We start from the raw sequence: 18,246 nt of genomic DNA, 5'->3' as shown, positions 1-18,246 counted from the left end.
GGTTATGCCTGCTAATAACTTCCTTGCCATTAAGAGGTCCACACCAGGGTTATTCAAATACTTGAAACGAGGAACAATTAAGCCCTCTGCTGAAACCTTAGTCTAGTGGGGGATATAGGGTTACTTCCTTCGGTAACACACTCCTCTACACTCCAGTCATGTGAAGACGTCTCTGTAGAGACTTCCAATGCAGTTGTAGTAAACATGGGCTGTGGAGGCAGGCGCTGAGGGAAGGCCAGGAGATGGACCTGAAATCTTGAAATAGTGTGTTTGGAAGAGCTGACCCTAGAGCGGGGGATTGCCGAGTGTCTGGAAGATGTCAAGGACCCCCGCTGTTGCTCAGACACCTGGGGCATGACCTGCACCCACCAGGATGCCTGGATGGTTCAAAAAGACGTGGTATGGGCTGGCATCTTTACTCAGCCTCTCCTCCTTTATACTGATCATCGTTGCCCTGGCGTTGCCCCACTGGCTGAGTGGGAAAATCCTTTGTCAGACTGGAGTTGATCTTGTCAATGCCACAGATCCAGAGCTGGTCCAATTCATTGGGGACATTTACTACGGACTCTTCCGCGGTTGTAAGGTGCGGCAATGCGGGCTTGGGGGCCGCCAGTCCCAATTCACAAGTGAGTATACTGGGGGGCACGAAACCTGCTTTAGAACACTTATTTTTAAATATTCGTAAGGATGCTTGTGTCTGAATGTGAAATTCAAGTGCCACTACAGTCTAAGGCATAATGACTTAATCCACAGTAAGCCAAGGACTTACTCTTGTTCAGCACCCAGAAGAGACCTTTTATTTCTGTGGAGGCTTATAGAAACATTAGAAATAGGGATTTGTATATCTTTGTAGTTTACCTCTATGAATACTCACTAAAAATATTGAGTGCTTACGTGTTCAGACATTCTACTAAGTGCTTTACATGGTTTGTCTCTTTTAAGCCTTATAACAAATTTATAAAGAAGGAATTATTAACATTCCCAGTTTGCAGAGGACTCCACTGAGGCTTGGAGAGGTTAAAAACTTGCCTGAGGTCACCCAGCGGAAAACTTTAGACCCAGGTCACACGACTTGGGTATGCTCAGCCAGTGTGGCCTGCGGGTGTAGACGACCTGCTGAAATGAACCTTCCTCTTCTATTTATATAAAAGCTTCAGAGTCTGCGAAAAAGCAAAAGGGCTGTGCTCCTGGGCTCTGGAATCAGACTATCTGGGTTCAAAGCCCAACCCGGATGTTTCCTGGCAAGGAGACCTCAGGCAAGGCTGCTGTCCATGAACGTGAGCAGGTACTGACGTAGGCAGGCGGCCATCCAGCGTCACAGCAGAGCTGCTCAGCAGGTAGATAGAGCAGGAATCCAAGACCAGCTTATGAAGGATCTTCTAGGAAGGAAAAACTGAAACAAAAAAGGCAATATTCTGCACATCTTTAGACTCACACAATTAGATTGCTGGTGAGAACAGTATCCTACAAAATCATAATTAATCAACATAATGCAAATGCAAGGGGATAAGGGATTTATCCATTATATGATTTCTATATTTCATAACTGTAGTTTTTAGAATCCTGACCAGGGTATCTTATTAAACGTATAAAGACAGAGAGCTGGAACCATTGACAAATATAACAATACAAATTGGCATCATTTATATACATGAAGGATATATATATTTGTTATGTATAGCAAGAAAAAATATTGCTGGGAATATTTATATTTACCCAGAAATTAAATTGGACCAGGGATATTGGAAAGCTTTGTTAAAAACATAACATAAAAAGCTGAAAACACACTTAACATAAAGAAATAAATAAAACAAAGAAATAGGACATGCTAAAAGGGGATGATGACAGCTGTATGCAGTACTTGGTTCTGAGCTGCGTCAGTTTACTATAAAGGATGTCACTGGGACAACTGGTGGAACTTGAACGGGGTGTCAGGATTAAACAGCGGTCATATGCCAGTGTTAACCTACTGATTTTGATAGTTGTATCGTGGTTGTGAAAGACAAGGTCCTTTTTGAGGAAATTGACCCTGAAGTGCCAGGGTTGGAGGGGCAGTTTACCCTCAAATAGTTCAGAAGGAAAAAAAAAATTTCTTTGTACCATTCTTGCAATTTTTCTGAAGTTTGAGGTTGTTTCAAAACCACAAATACATTGGGCTTCCCTGGTGGTGCAGTGGTTGAGAATCTGCCTGCCAGTGCAGGGGACACAGGTTCGAGCCCTGGCCTGGGAGGATCCCACACGCCGCAGAGCAACCAGGCCCGTGAGCCACAACTACTGAGCATGCGCATCTGGAGCCGCGACAGTGAGAGGCCCGCGCACCGCAATGAGGAGTGGCCCCCACTCGCCGCAACTAGAGAAAGCCCGCGCACAGAAACGAAGACCCAACACAGCCAAATATAAATAAATAAATTTTAAAAAACCCACAAATACACACACAAAAAAGGGGGAAATGGCACAATTTTTAGAATAATTGTAGATAATAGGGTTTTTTTAATTTTTATTTTATATTGGAGTATAGTTGATTTCCAATGTTGTGTTAGTTTCAGGTATACAGCAAAGTGATTCAGTTATACATATACAAATATCCATTCTTTTTCAGATTCTTTTCCCATATAGGTTATTACAGAGTATTGAGTAAAGTTCCCTGTGCTATACAGTAGGTCCTTGTTGATTACTTTATATATAGTACTGTGTACGTTTTAGGGAATTGAAATTAACAAACCTCACGAAGGAAGTTCCAAAGCTTAAACAAGGGGGCAATAGATTCAACAGCAGCAATACTCCAGAGACTTTAATAAGCAAGCCCGTGCTCAGGGAACATAATAAAAATAGCCCATATAATTATGTAATTATATAGCATGATATACCACGTTACCATCATAACCACCTTCTTACACACTAGATCATTTATTTATCTGTTATGTTTATTATTTATTATGTCTCCACCCCTTTGGTATATAGTGCCATTAGGGCAAGGATCTTGTCCATTGATGATCCCAAGCCCCTAGAACAGTGCCTGGCACACATTCAAAAACATTGGTTGAATGAATATCGATAAAGTACTTTTAAACTCATTTATACTGAATGTTCACGTATAAGATGCCAGACATGTGACCTATGCTATACTAATCTTCCACAAACCTGCCAGATAGAAGAATGAGGCTCAGAGAGGTTAAGCAACTTGATCAAGGTCACAGAGCCTTGAGTGCCAGAGCCAGTCTCCAACCCTGGTCGGTCTTAACCTAAAGTTCCCACCCTCCATTGTGTGTTGTTCCCTCGGGAATCTGTGACTGGCAACTTTCCCAAGGCGGCGTGTTACCCTAGTAGTCTTTACTGTTCTCCCAGAATTCAGCAAATTCTGGATGTTGGGAAGGTGGTGGATGGATGTGAATTCTCCAGGATGGGAGGATGCAGGTGGCTGGCTCCTGTCAGAAATGACTGAGGGGTCATTTGGGAGGGTGTGTTAGTCCCCTAGGGCTGCCATAACAAAGTACCACAAACGGGGTGGCTTAAATAACAGAAATTTATTCTCTCACAGATCTAGAGGGTAGAAATCCAAAATCAGGTTGTTGACAGAGCCGTTCTCCCTCTGAAACCTCTACGAGGAGTCTTCCTTGCCTCTTCCAGTTTCTGGTAGCCCCAGACATTCCTTGGCTTGTGACAACATTACTCCACTCTACACGTGGCATTCTCCCTAAGTCTCTTCACATGGTCTTCCCTCTGTGCATGACTGTCTCTGTGTCCAAATTTCCCCTTTTTTATAAGGACACTAGTCTTACTGGAATAGGGCTCACTCTAATGACCTCATTTCCACTTGATTACTTCTGTAAAGACCCTATTTCCCGATAAGGTCATATCCTGAGATGATGGCGGTTAGGACTTCAACACATTTTTTGAGGCTGGGTACAGAATGCAACCCATAACAGAAGGTGTGGAGTGGCATATGGTGGGCCTAGGATAATTAAGGAGGTCACCAAGCACAAGCACTGTTTCTGGAGAAGCAGCTGAAGCAGAGACAGGCTTTGCAGAAGGAGGAGTTCAAAGGAGGGCAAGACAAGACTGGGCCCTTCCACTGTGATGCTAATTAAACCCCTGCCATCCCAGCTCACAGAAATGCAAACTACCTCTAGCCCTGGAAGCCATAAGCTAAGCAAATGAGCACTTACTGTTTGCCCACTGGAGGCACTCAGTACATGTTCCTTTCCCTCCGCCCTCTTCCTTCTCAGAGGGGTGACTATGGGAAAAAGCCCCCTGGGTTCATCTAACGTGGTCTGCTCTCTGAAACATCAGAACTGTGTAAGAATCATAAAGGACTTTTTAATATTAGTTCTGAGCAGGATAATACTCAGGAAAGTTTTATTTCTGGCTGCCCTGGGTGGGGTCCCAGAAGAGGGTGTATAACCATGATGTGATTCTTTTTGAAAACTTGCACCGGGAGCTGGGGCCAGGTTCCTCCTGGCTTTGGCTGGTTTTACACCAATGCCACCCAGGGATACCGCATCTGTTACCACATTCTCTAGCCTCAGAGGTGAGTCTCTCTACCTTTAGATGTACAGCTCCTAGGGCCAGTACCACCTACTTGTGTGAGACAGCTATGGGGTGTATCAGAGCCCCCAAACCCCAAGTTGGAATCAGGATTTTCCTGCTACTGTCACTGTTGTTCCGAAGAAAGAAAGAAAAAAAAAAAAATCCCTGCTCCCAGGGCCCATGTGCAGATCAGCGGAGAAGCAGGGTGTGAAAGTGCTTTGTACACTGGAGTAGGAAATTTCGATTGGGTCTCGCGGACAAACAGCCTCAATTCGCACCTTCATAGGGTTCTCCCCTAGAATCACCCAAGAGAGTCAATTTCCAAACCAATCATGGAGAAAAGCAGAGAACTATACAGCATAATCATAATTAAGATCCTTTTTTATACCCAGACTTTCTGAAATAAAAACAGATCAATCTAGCAGTTTGAGCGGCTGGGGAAAGAAAGGGACAAACACTAATTTAGCAGTGTTCACATATTCAGCTGTACTGTATTTATGGGCCCGGCGCTTTTAGGAAAACAGGGATAAACTAAACAGAGGAGTGTCTGCCCTCCAGAAGCTTTCCATCTGGGAAAGAGAAAGGCAGTAAATGAGCACTGGGCAGTAACACATTAATGTCTCAAGCTGTCACCTCTTTGTTCATTTCCTTCAACCCACTCTGCGCTAGAGGAGAGATTTTATTTATGCCCATTTTACTGATGAGGAAATTGGGGGTCAGAGAAATCAATAAATGAAATAATTTCTGTAAAAGCACCTGATACGGTGCTTGATACATAGTATGTGCTTGATAATTTTTAATTCACTGGCTCCCCCCTCATCTCCCAACCCCAAGCATTCCGTCAACAGCCAGACCTGGATCTGACTTCAAATCTCAGGCTTTTCTTACCATTGTCCATTTTAGATAACAGTCCTTTCTCAGATGTGTCTTTTGCAACTCTTTTCTCCCATTGCAGTGGCTGTGTTGTCATTTTTTTGACATTGTCTTTCACAGGGCAGAATTTTTTCATTTTAGTGAAATCCAATTTATCAATTATTTCTTTTTTAAAATTAATTTTTGCCTTGCTGGGGCAAAAAGGACTGTTGGACTTCTCTGGAGTAGGGAGCAAACAAATTACTTAATAATTAGATAGTTATCTAATTTGAGTTTCTGACAGGATGATTAATCACTTCTGGGATTCAAGTGGGTTAGCTTTAATATGTACACCATAAGAATATATATTCAAATTCAAAATAAGACCTCTAGACCTCCAGGTGTACTAGGATTAAACGTTTAAATCTTTGCTTATCCAAGTTATCTGATTTTCCGGCAATAGGTCCTGCGGCAAAATCCTGAAGCCAGCACTTCCTGGCTGGGTGACCTGACTAAGCTATTTAACTTCTCATTTCTAAGACTCTAACTTATGCATCTGTAGGCATGAGAGAAGGTTGCCGTGAGCAGTGAAAGAGAGAAAGTGTATATGTGCTGGCACACAGTCTGCGCTCAATACGTGTAGCTATTGTCACTTGTCACCATGGATCATATGCTCTTATGGTCATGGATTTCAAGCTGGAAACTTAAATGTAATCCTTAAGTCAGACGTGTCTCAAACTTTTGGAAACTGGGTACAAATATGAAAGGCAAGCGGGCAACAGGTCTCCTGGGATGGCACCTGTGTGACAAGAGCAACAGTAGAGTCACCCTTAAAGAAATTATTAATAGAAGGAACTGATGCATGAAAACTCGTGAGGAAAGATTTGAATTTCTAAATAATGACATATGTAAAAAATAATAAGATCTCAATTAACTGGGAGATCTAGCACCTTAGAGTGTGGCCCATGATTGTGGAGGCTGAATGAGATTCAGCCCTTTGCCAGTAAAGATTTGTTTTTCTTTTAATATAGTCAATACATTTCCTACTGCGGAAGCTAAGGATTGGGTATTCTTTCACCATCCCTCTCCATATCACTCCATATGCCCCAAATCCCCTCGCCCCATCATCATAATATGGTTATTTCTCAATTTTATTATTAAATCACACCTGGAGATGGGTTCATGTCATTATATGGATATGATTAATTCTTTTTATAAGTCGCTTTGTGTGACCGTGCTTTAATTTATTCAATCTCCTATTGACTCGTGATTTGGTTTTTTCTCCAATCTTTTGCTACTGGAATGAATATCCGATATATACAGCTTTGAGCACACGTGGGAGTGCTTTTCCTAGAAATGGAATTGCTGTGATAGATGTTGCCAAATTGCTCTCTAAGGACATTGTATGAATTAATATCCCTACAAGTTTTGACAACTGCCTCCTTCCCTACACCTTCATTAACATGGTGTATTAGCAAACCTTTTGATCTTTGCCAATCACACAGGTGATGATTTTCTATTTTAAGTGTTTGGTGAGGATTATTATGCTGGTTATGTGTCCTAAGGGCTGCATGGCAAGAAACAGGATTATGAAACAATTAGGTAATCAGGCATAAGCTACCATGTTTGCAATGAAAAAGTGCTGCGAGTTTGCAATGAAAAAAAAGAAATCTAAAGCACACTGAAATGTAAGGACAAGAAATGGAAGAGATAAGTCCTACAGAAAAAAAATCCCACGGGAAGGAGTTCACTTTCTGGGGTAAAGTTTCTGATGCTGATGAGATAACCACATAGAGATAAATATACATGGAAACACAGAACTGGAAAGAAAGCTAGATCAGAACTGAAGACATAACTGTGGAGTGTCTGGACACTTCTGAGTGGAAAGGACACTTCAAAGGAAGAAGGACAAAAATTCTTGTTCTCAGGCTTGGGAGACACCAGCCTTCTATGAATAAAAATGGGCAGGTGAGCCAGCAAAGGAGCCAGAGCAGGACGGGGTCAGGGAGTGAGTGGAACCCGGAAAGCTTTGAGTCCTGGCTCCCAACTGGGGCCAAAGACGGGTTGGTCAGTTGTATCAAGTAATTAAGCAGGGAGGTTGGAATTCACAAGATGGACCCCGATTTGACCAGGAGGCATTCAGTAGAAACTTTGGAGTAGTTGCAGAGGAAGGGGTTTGCCCAGGAGTTTTTTAGCTTTCATCATTTTAAATCATTCATTTACAATAACTGAAATCAGTGACTCTAAACTCTATATACCATGTGATATATAGGACTTTGGTCCTGGATAGAGTTCAGGAACACCTTGCGCAAAGACAAGGAACTTGGTATCTCCAAGCCTGTGGGTAAGGGCGTTTAATAAAATCTACTTCATATCCTTGTCACAAGGATTGGATGAGATAACAGACGGAAAGGGCTTGGCCCCTGACTGTGCTCGGTGAATGTTGATTACACTCAACTCCTATGCAACGATTACTATCCACATTATACTGATGAGGAAACTGAGGCTTGAGAAGTCACATGACTTTTCCCAAGTCAGAGGGTAAAATAACAACCACAGTTGCCATTTTTGAGAACGGACTCTTTCCTAGACAATATTTAAACACTCTACTATGATATATCATTTAATCTTCACATAGAGAGAAATATAGAGAAGACAAATCCAAATTAATATTTCACTAAATTATCCCACCACATTAATATGGCAAATTAATATTCTAATAAAGTGCAACATGAGAATTACATGCCCATCATACACAGGGAATTAATGTCTATCTTACTGAATCATTATGGGGAATCCAAAATGATGCTCCTAGCTTTGCATTAGTGCCCACAAAGTGGGCACTATGATTATTCCTATGCCCTTCACTTGACCCCCTCAATATTGTAAGATGGGTAGGAGAAGTAGGGTTTAGATGATCCTAAATATTTTATAATTGTGGCAAATCAGCAAAGCTGGGATTTGAACCTGGAACTTTGGGAGCCAGATCTAAGCTTCACTTTGCTACACCCCTCTATACTCTTCATGATATACCTGAGACCGCTTCTACCTTTCTGATTTAATGAAGGCTACTCTCTGGCCCAGATGAAAGCTTTGTGATCAATCAGCCTTCTTTGACTGACTCTCTTGCCAGCCTCCTTTGCTGAAGCAACACCATCTGGAGCTTGTATGGATTAGCTCACACCAGATCCCAGAGCTGCGAGGCCAATGCAACTTAAATGCCCAGCTGGGGCACATTCTGATTTTGCAGCCACCCCAAGGAAGCGAAGATTGTTGGCCAACTGATAAGTGGTAAATCTGGGGGCCATGAATTCATCTCAGGAAGTCTCCTGCTTTTTGAAAACCCAGCACTTGCTGCCTTGCCCTCACTCCCCTCTGCTAAAGCCTTCATGGTAAGCAAGCCTGGGACGTACGAACTGGAGCCAAGCTCTGAGGCTGACATCTTGGCTGTGTCTTCTCTCCCCAGTCTTCCCACACCTGGTGAAGGAGCTCAATGCAGGCCTCCACGTGACAATTCTGTTTCTCCTCTTCCTGGCCTTGGCGCTGGCTCTGGTCAGCATGGGCTTTGCCATTCTCAACATGATCCAGGTTCCGTACCGGGCAGTCAACGGCCCCGGGGGCATCTGTCTATGGAACGTTCTCGCAGGTAAGGAAGGCCCCTGGGGAGACAGATTCCTGTCCATGCCATCAGGAGGCTGAGTTCCAAGTAGGTGGGCAGAAGGCATGAAGGAATTAAAATGCCCCACCTCAGCCTTCACTTCCCTGGGTCTGTTACTTCCTTGATGGGCATGAATATCCTTTTTACTAAAAGTTGAAGAATCTCTGTCATCATAAAGAACTGAAGTATTAGCGTGCATGAGTGGCTGAGGACTTAGAGCAGCGAAGAGAGGTCGGGATGAGAGAAGAGAGAAGACAGAGAGCTGTGGGTGAAGAAGAGGGGACCATGGGATGAGTGAGGATGTGGGACTGCTGCTGTGATTCTGAAGGAACCTCACAAAGGACAGAAGAGAAGGGACCTGGGGGGCTTACATGCCTTATTTTGTGTAAACCTCACAACCTCTCTATGAGGCGGTATTATTAGACCCATATTTACAGGTGAAGAACCTGAAGCTCAGAGAAGTTAAAAGATGCACCCAGGGCTTCCCTGGTGGCGCAGTGGTTGAGAGTCCGCCTGCCGATGCAGGGGACACAGGTTCGTGCCCCGGTCCGGGAAGATCCCACATGCCGCGGAGCGGCTGGGCCCGTGAGCCATGGCCGCTGGGCCTGCGCGTCCAGAGCCTGTGCTCCGCAACGGGAGAGGCCACAACAGTGAGAGGCCCGCGTACCACCAAAAAAAAAAAGATACACCCAAAGTCACACAACGATGAGTAACAGAGGCAGGATTCCAACCCAGGTATAACTGAGTCTAAGACTTTTGTCCTTTCTTTAATCATCTATGACCACCGTGACCTATTTTCCAAGACAAAAACCAAGACAAAAGTTGTGTGTGAGTGTGTGTGTGTGTGTGTGTGTGTGTGCGTGTGTGTGTTGATTTGGGAGAGTATCTGATATACAGAAATTAATTCACATTTAGTTCGGCACTGAAAAAATCACCTGTAATGAAAGTAACAAAACCCCAAGAATGATTTCAGAAAACCCAGGTCAAATGGTCAAGGTATCCTGATGGCAATAACCCCTCACTACATTTTACTTTATACAGGATGACCATAAAGTATAGAAACAAGTAATGTTGTTTTATCATGCATTAGAATGTAATGTCAGTAAATCAATTATTACGTATTGGCCTATGTTCGCAGACTGTGGCCATCCTGTAGAATTTCTTCTAAACGTGGCTCACTCCCATATAGACTTGTTTATCTCTGCCTGAATGCTCACAGTGGTTGGCATGTAGAAAGTGCTCAATCCTGCTTTTGAAATAAATGCTTATCTCTGTCAATTCCCTTCCTCAGAGAGACAGTACCCTCAAGCTCTATTGACAAGAGTATTTTAAAAAACGCAGTTTGACAAAACTTTACTCTCAAAAGGCATAAAAATACGAGTATCCTTTGATTAAACAATTCCAAACATTAATTTATGCTAAGGAAATAACAGGAAAAGAGCACAAAAAATGTACATTAAAAGGAGTTTCCTGCAGCACTTTATAATATCAAAAAATTGGAAGCAATCTAGATATCCAGAAATTAGGTCACACTTAATTAAACTTAAAATAATTAGGTGTGTCGCTAGTATAAAACATCATACACAGTTTAAAGTGGTGCTTTAACAGGATATTTAACAACATGGGAAAATGTTCAAGTAAGGGAAGTAAATCAAGTGGAAAGCAGTAAGTGTACCATAATACTAGTTTCGTTAGAGATGGAAATGTAAAGAAATATACCGAAACGCTCAAAGTGTTTATATTTGGCTTTTAGGAAAAAAGCGTATTTGTCTTTTCATCTTTGTGATTTTCTCTGGTGTCCAAATTTTCTTCAATAAGAAGTAATCATCTAAACAAAGGGCATAATAAATGTGATTTTTAAATATTAATTAAAATCAGGACAGGAGAAAAGTAGAGAGAAAGAGAGAGAGAAAGATGGAGAGAGAAAGAGAAACAGAGGGAACCCGGAGGGTCAAAGTCTGAAGCAATAGGTAGGGAAGGACATGAAGTTTGGAATCCTTCCAGTTTTCTCCTTTCTCCTTTCCTTTCCTCCTTCTCTTATCTCCTTATCATTAAGCTTGGAAAGAGGATAACTGAGGAGGAGAGAACAGTCTAGCCCTCCGTTCTGATCCCCCAATCTGCCCAGTACGATGCTCTTGTCTCTCCCCTCAGAAGCCTCAAGGTCTACATACACAGGCTGAAATACTTAGAGACTGAGCTTATCCACACGTGCACACACACACCCTGCCCCGCCCTGGGTAAGGGAAAAAGTGGCAGAGTCGAGGTTCAAAGTAGATCTGATAGGAAGCTTATTCCCACACCTCTCGCCCCTCACACAGTGGATTATCTGCTGCTTTTAAAAGCATTTTAAAATTTGTGTTGCCCTAAGCGTGTTTTACACCGCAAGTTTGTTGCCTGTGCCACAGAAAAGCCACCTCACATCTAGTGGTTGAATTGCAAGGAAAAGAGCTCTGCATGAGGGTGTCCTTTCTGGGTTTCAGGAGGAGTCGTGGCCTTGGCCATCGCCAGCTTCATGGCCGCGGTAAAATTTCACGACCTGACAGAACGAATCGCCAACTTCCAGGAGAAACTCTTCCGCTTTGTGGTGGTGGAGGAGGAGTATGAAGAGTCGTTCTGGATCTGCGTGGCCAGCGCCTCAGCCCACGCCACTAACCTGGTTGTGGTGGCCATCAGTCAGATTCCCCTCCCGGAGATTAAGACCAAGATAGAAGAGGCCACAGTCACGGCCGAGGATATCTTGTATTAATAACCTAACTGAAATCAGTTCTTAGGAGAATGGAAACCTCCTTTGTCTTTTTTCCAGCTTGCACAGTCTTGAATGTCTATGTTTTGGCAGTAAGAAGAAGGAAGTGGAAGGGGGAAGGGTAGTTACCTGGGCCAGAAAAGAAAACTTTCCGAATTTCTGGCATCCCTGCACTTCTTTCTCACTGACCTTGGAGTTAGAGACTCTGCCACTTGCCAGCCGTGTGTGACACTGGACAATTCATTTAATATCTACTTCTCAGTCTCTTCATCTGTAAAATGGGGGTATTAACGACCTCGCAAGGTTGTAATGAGGTTTAAATGGGCGATAACGTTGCCAGCCTTTGTATATTGTAGAGCACCCTACACGTATAAGGTACTGTACACGCCAAGAAATGTCTATAGACCCTTGGTATATCCCGCACAATATTAGGAGGAATGCAAAAAGGAATACGATAATGTCCCTGGCCTCCAGAAACACCTAGTCTTTCCACACGACACAGGAATCAGAGAGCAACAATAACAGTAAGAATGAAAATAACTACCATTCTTTGGAGTGGTTACTACATGCAGTTCTAAAAGTTTTACATATAGTAAGTCATTAGGTCCTCACTACAACTCTGTTGGTATAGTACTACTTTAGTCCCATTTCATAGATGAAGAAACTAAGGCATAAAGCAGTTGGATAACTTGCTGAGGTCAGGAATTAAATGGAGGGAAGTCTGGAGCCAGAGTTTACATTTTTAACCCCTTTGCTGATCTGATGTTTGATGTACGAGCAATTGCAAGGCAATGTGATCAGTGTTATAACAGCACGTGGAGAAAGGACCTGAGAGGGAATTAATGCTTCAGGATGGGATGTGGTATTAAAGAAAGTATCTCAGAGTTGACAGTTGATCTGAACTTTGAAAGATGAGGAGACTTTTTCCAGTGGTAAAGGAAGCAAGGCTGGAGAAGGGCGTTCCAGGATAAGTCAGTAATGAGGAGGAAACACAAGGTATGAATTTACAAAGGGGGCTTGGAAGTATGTGAATACCCAGTGGGGTTAGAATATTGCTCTAATGCAGCTGTTGGATAAACACAGATGTTTTGTGTTAGGTTTTCCTGAGTGGTACTGTGACAGTTAATTTTATGTGTCAACTTGGTTAGGCCATGGTACCCAGATATTGGTCAAACACTATTCTAGATGTTTTTGTGAAGGTATGTGTTTTGGACGGGGTCTATCAGTAGATTTTCAGTAAAGCAGATTGCCGTCCATAGTATGGGAGGGTCTCATCCAATCAGTTGAAGGCCTTAAGAAAAAGACTGACCTCCCCCAAGGGAGAGGGAATTCTGCCAGCAAACTTCCACTGGACTCAAACTGCAACTCTTCCCTGGATCTCCAGACTGCCCGCCTACCCTGCAGATTTTGGACTTGCCAGTCTCCACAATCATGTGAGCCAGTTCCTTATAATAAATCTCTCTGTCTCTCTCATACACACAGACACACACACACAGACACACACACATTCCTATTGGTTCTATTTCTTTGAAGAGCCCTCACTCATGCAGGTCCACAACTCAATTCATTTTCCCACCATGTCAGCTGGGGTGAATCCTTTCCCAGCTCTCCTGTCTTCATGCCGAGTAAAAGTTATCTAGGGCTTCCCTGGTGGCGCAGTGGTTGATAATCCGTCTGCCGATGCAGGGGACATGGGTTCGTGCCCAGGTCCGGGAAGATCCCACATGCCGCGACGCGGCTGGGCCCGTGAGCCATGGCTGCTGAGACTGCGTGTCCGGAGCCTGTGCTCCGCAAGGGGAGAGGCCACAACGGTGAGAGGCCCGCGTTCCGCAAAAAAAAAAAGTTATCTAATCCCCCCAGATTAGCTTCATCTAAAATGACACTGGATTCGGACTCACTCTACTTTGCTTAACACTGAGCTTCAGAAAGTTTCCACGGAATCTCTTCTGTTCTAACTGCTTCTGCTTCCCTGCTGTGTTCTTCTGCCCCTTCCAGCCCTCTATCCCCACCCCAGACACAGCTGCAGTCTTACTTAGCAGACTGATGTCACTGATCAAATATGCAGATGGCACATGGCTGGAAGGGAGAGTTAACATGATAGGAGATGGGTCCAAAAGGTAACGACACACTGCAGTGCTGTCTTGAAAATAAGTGGAAAGGTCAATGTTCTATCAAGTTTAACATAAGGTCCTGCTGACAGTTTTTCTTTAAAATCAATAACATAAACACAAGACTCTGGCAACAGTTTATATGATAAACATCTGAGGGTCTTAGTACATTTATTCATTCATTCAACAAGTATTGAAACTTCTGGAAGTAGAGCAGTGAATGAACAGACAAAAATTCCTGCCCTGCAGAGATTTCATTCTCCAAGCAGCTGGGAGGGAAGGGGGGATTCATACTGAGACAGCATGTGAGCTACTAAAAATGTTATCCAAGCCCAGCCGTAGCCTGCACCCTGATCACTGCCTCAGATCCGTGCAGGCCATCAGGCAGAGTGAACTGGTTTTGCTTCTAATAATGGAATTATCTTATCAAGGTGGTAACCTTGATCAAGCTGCATACGTTCCATGGTGTCAAAGTGCAAGCTTTTGTATGAGTGTGTATTTTTCCAGTGACAGAGTCTATAGCTTTACAAAATGTTTCAGAAGCGTCTGTAACACCTTAAAACTTTCAAACCCTGATCCATCAGGTAGCAACCTTCACGTTGCTGGAGATAATCAGGTTCGGTCTGAAAGTCATCTCTCAGGGATACTGTAGAAGATTCCTACGTGGAATTTAGCGAGGTTTGTTAGGCGTGAAGGGATGAAGGAGGGAGGGAGAATACATATCTGGGTCACAATACACTCGCATGATACTCAAAGATGTGGAGAAATTGTAGCTCATTTATTTTGACTATAGTTAATCTGGTCATTTTACGAATAAAGAAAAACTGATAATAAATGCCTGATTCAGTTTAAATTTAACCCGATCTGATTGTTTATACTTAGGGATAAATGCTGAGCCTCTCTGGGATAAAATGGCTGGCTCCTCAGATAAGCTCTCTGCCCCTGCCTCTCTCCTGAAGGTCCTGGGGTTATGGGAGAGGAAGGTAGGCACACATATACTCCCAATCTCTGGGAAGCATCCCCTGGTATCCTGATGGTTCTTGTGGGGAGGGTGCACTGGCTGGGCTCATTGGGCTTCTGTCCCCCTGGCTGCTGCTTGCCCTGCCAGCTTTCCCAGGGCAGCCTGAGGGTGGAATGATTTATGAAATGTTCTTTCAACTGGTCAGAGCCCGATCACTGCCTGGAAGACTTGTCCTCATCTTGGATCCTACCAGCTGCAGACCCCCGAGTGACCACCAAGTCCTCCCTCCGGCTCACCTGTCCTCTGGCCCACACCCAGGCCTCACTGAAGAGCTGCCCACCTGCTTTGGCAGCCTAGGAGCCTCACCTGGTGTCGACATAGCATCCTGCCCCGGGGGTCCTGGAGCCACCTCTGCATTCCCTCCCACGAAGTAACTAATGTGATTTATAGGCTCTTATTTCCCCAAAAATTGCAGACTTGAGAGGTTCCCTGCTGCTAATATGGCCTAGTCTAAATATGAAATAAACTTTATTCAAAAAATTAAGTCTCTGCAAAATATTAACAGCTGTTAAACTCAGATGATGGATATTCATTATATTATTCTATTTTTCTTCATGTTTGAAAATTTTAATAAGTAAGAAGTAAAATAAAGAAATAAAAAAGAATAAACACACACACAAAAATTAAGTTTTTGTTTTTTAAAATCACCAGAAAGAGCTGTAAGCATATAATTGGTATAAAGTAAAACCTCAGACTCACAGCCCATTGAGCTGGTTATATTTTTCCCACACTTAGAAAAAAAATGCACCAAACTCACTTCCTGCCTCACCAAACTCACTTAATGCTTCAAGGAGGCTCAACAGTGGCTGTAGGTCAAACACAGAAAACCTCTTAATATGCCTTAGGTGAGCCTGGCCCTTTCGAGGCTTCTATTTCCTCATTTTTTAAACGAGAAATTTATACTGCATGATAATGACCACCATCTAGTGTGAGTCAGGCATTTGACATACTTTGTCCCTAATTTTGAGCACAATTACTCAAGATACATATTACTGTCTGTATCTCACAGATGGGCCGTTTTAGGTTCAGAGAACATAAGTAACTTGCTCAGGCCACATTACTAATAAGCAATGGAGAAAGGAGTCAGCTCCCATCTATGTAATGTCAAGGTCACCATTTTCCCACTACAGGATTGTGCTTCTTGCAGGACTTCTAAGGCGCCTTCCCAGGGCTCCGGCAGATGGCTGTGCAGGTTGCACCTCATCCAAGGGATGGATAACAGCTCAAATCTAGCACACCCTCCCCTGGCTTCTCATGGCCTGAACCCTCCAGATGCTTCCACCCAGAGAGGGTGCCTTTTCCTCATGCTCACCAAGGTGTCAGGTGGGATCACAGTGCCTCATCCCAGTCCATGTAAAATCAAACTCTTAACCGTAATATTATTTTATGACATTGTGTATCAGCTTGTGATAATGATGATTAATTTCCATATGTCCCTTAAAGGTAACTGTCATATGCATACATTGTCAGATGATTACTAACACTATCTGTAGGGACCAAAGCCAAGGAAACTTAAACTGTAATTCAGAGAAGTAATTAGCTATCCATGAGACGAAGTCCTACTCTAAGTTCACTCTGTGAAATCTGAGTAATATGTGATGTCTCAGCCCATTCAGGCAGCTCTAACAAATCACCATAGACTGAGTGGCTTAAACAACAGGAATTTATTTCTCACAGTTCTGGATGCTAGAAATCTGTAATCGATGTGCCAGCAGATCCCATGTCTGGTGAGGACCCTCTTCCTGGCTTGTAGACAGCCACCTTCTCATGGTATCCTCACAAGGCAGAGAGCAGAGAGCTAGAGCAAGCTCTCATGTCTCTTTTGTAAGGGCACTAATCCCATTCATGAGGATGCCACCCTCATGACCTAACCTCTTATAGGCCTCACCCCTTAATACCATCACATTAGGGGTTAAGTTTTGGGGGGATACAAACAGTCCACATCACATTGGGATATAGTTGTTTTACAATGTTGTGTTAGTTTCTACTGTACAGAGAAGTGGAGTTCCCTGTGCTATACAGCAGGTTCTTATTAGGTATCTATTTTATACATATTAGTGCATATATGTCAATCCCAATCTCCCAATTCACATCACATTTTCATTAATAAAAATATACCAATAAAATATACAATTAATATTAGGATATTAATTCTTGGGATGGCAAGAACCCTTCCGTATCAAATCAGAGTAGACATATTACAATATGCTTCTTTCTCTTTCGAGAAAAATATGAAACACTATGAAAATTTAATTAAACAATTTTTCGTACTTCCAAAAGCATGTAATAAAAAATACTAGCTCTTCCATTCTAAACAAAATTCATTTTCTAAATCATAAGGGCGCTTTGCAGTAGGTGATAAATGAACAGGGCTAATGGTTGCTTTAACAAAAGTCTACAACATAATCCTAATGACAATTGGATACGTTTCCTTTTCTGACTGTAGCAAATTACACAAACTTGATAGTGAAAAACAACAAGAATTTATTATCTTAAGAGTTTTGGAGGTCAGAAGTCCAAAATGTGCCACTGGGGTAAATAAATCTGTGGGCAAGTCTTTGTTCCTCCTGGAGGCTCTAAGGGAGAATTTGTTTCCTTGCTTTTCCAGCTTCTAGAGGCTGCCTGCATTCCTTGGCTCCTGGCCCCTTCCCAGCAATCTCATCTCTCCACCCTCTGCTTCGGTCATACAGTGATGATTCTGATAACTGGGACCCTCCTGTCTCCCTCTCTAAAGGATCCTTGTGATTCCATTGGGCCCACCCAGATAATCCAGGACATCTTTTGGGGGGCATTTTTCTACCTACCACAACAGTGTTTCTCAAATTCAGTGTTTCTTGTTCTAACAATATTCCTGAAAATATAATGTTTAATGTAAAATAAAAGAACAAAATATTGTATTATTAATCATTACTAATAGATAGGCACCACAATTTAGAAAATTCTTGCTGGGAGTGGAGTGTTTACCTATATCACCTACATGAATTTCAAAAAGTTATATATTATGCCAGGTATATATTTGGAAATCATAAGTGGGTAGAAGGAGGCTAGGCAAGACACAGGGAATTGCAAAAGTGAAAAGCAATTTGGGGATACAATGCTGGAAAGGGACACAGCCACACAGAGAGGTCCCTGTGCCTGTTTTAGACAAATTTCCAACACTGTCTATAAACACAGTATGATTCCAAATCAATCGAAATTGCGAGACTGACCTTTCTCCAGCAGACCAACTCTCTTAATTATCACCAATACCTAAAATAATAAATATGCACAGATTTAAAACCCCAAAATATCAATATCTCGATTTTGCTTCTTTTGAATATTTCTGTGCTTAATTCTA

At 42.8% G+C, this 18,246-nt stretch overlaps 1 protein-coding gene across 1 annotated transcript; it reads left to right on the top strand.

The window, feature by feature from the left end:
* Positions 1 to 373: 373 nt before the first annotated feature.
* CLRN2 (clarin 2) lies at positions 374 to 11,783 on the top strand. The gene is made up of 3 exons (XM_024741749.1): positions 374 to 626; positions 8,846 to 9,025; positions 11,518 to 11,783. The coding sequence occupies exons 1-3, from the start codon at positions 374 to 376 to the stop codon at positions 11,781 to 11,783; spliced, it is 699 nt and encodes a 232-aa protein (XP_024597517.1).
* Positions 11,784 to 18,246: the final 6,463 nt, after the last annotated feature.

Source organism: Neophocaena asiaeorientalis, unplaced genomic scaffold (genome assembly GCF_003031525.2).
Source record: "Neophocaena asiaeorientalis asiaeorientalis breed wild unplaced genomic scaffold, Neophocaena_asiaeorientalis_V1.1 scaffold218, whole genome shotgun sequence".
Taxonomy (NCBI): Eukaryota; Metazoa; Chordata; class Mammalia; order Artiodactyla; family Phocoenidae; genus Neophocaena; species Neophocaena asiaeorientalis.
Note: the sequence above shows the minus strand (reverse complement) of the source record. Positions and strands in the feature narration are given on the sequence as shown.

Coding starts and splice junctions, on each gene's coding strand:
- CLRN2 (XM_024741749.1), top strand. CDS start 374: ATGCCTGGATGGTTCAAAAAGACGTGGTATGGGCTGGCATCTTTACTC. Junction 627..8,845: donor CCGCCAGTCCCAATTCACAA/GTGAGTATACTG, acceptor TTCTCTCCCCAG/TCTTCCCACACCTGGTGAAG. Junction 9,026..11,517: donor TCTATGGAACGTTCTCGCAG/GTAAGGAAGGCC, acceptor TCTGGGTTTCAG/GAGGAGTCGTGGCCTTGGCC.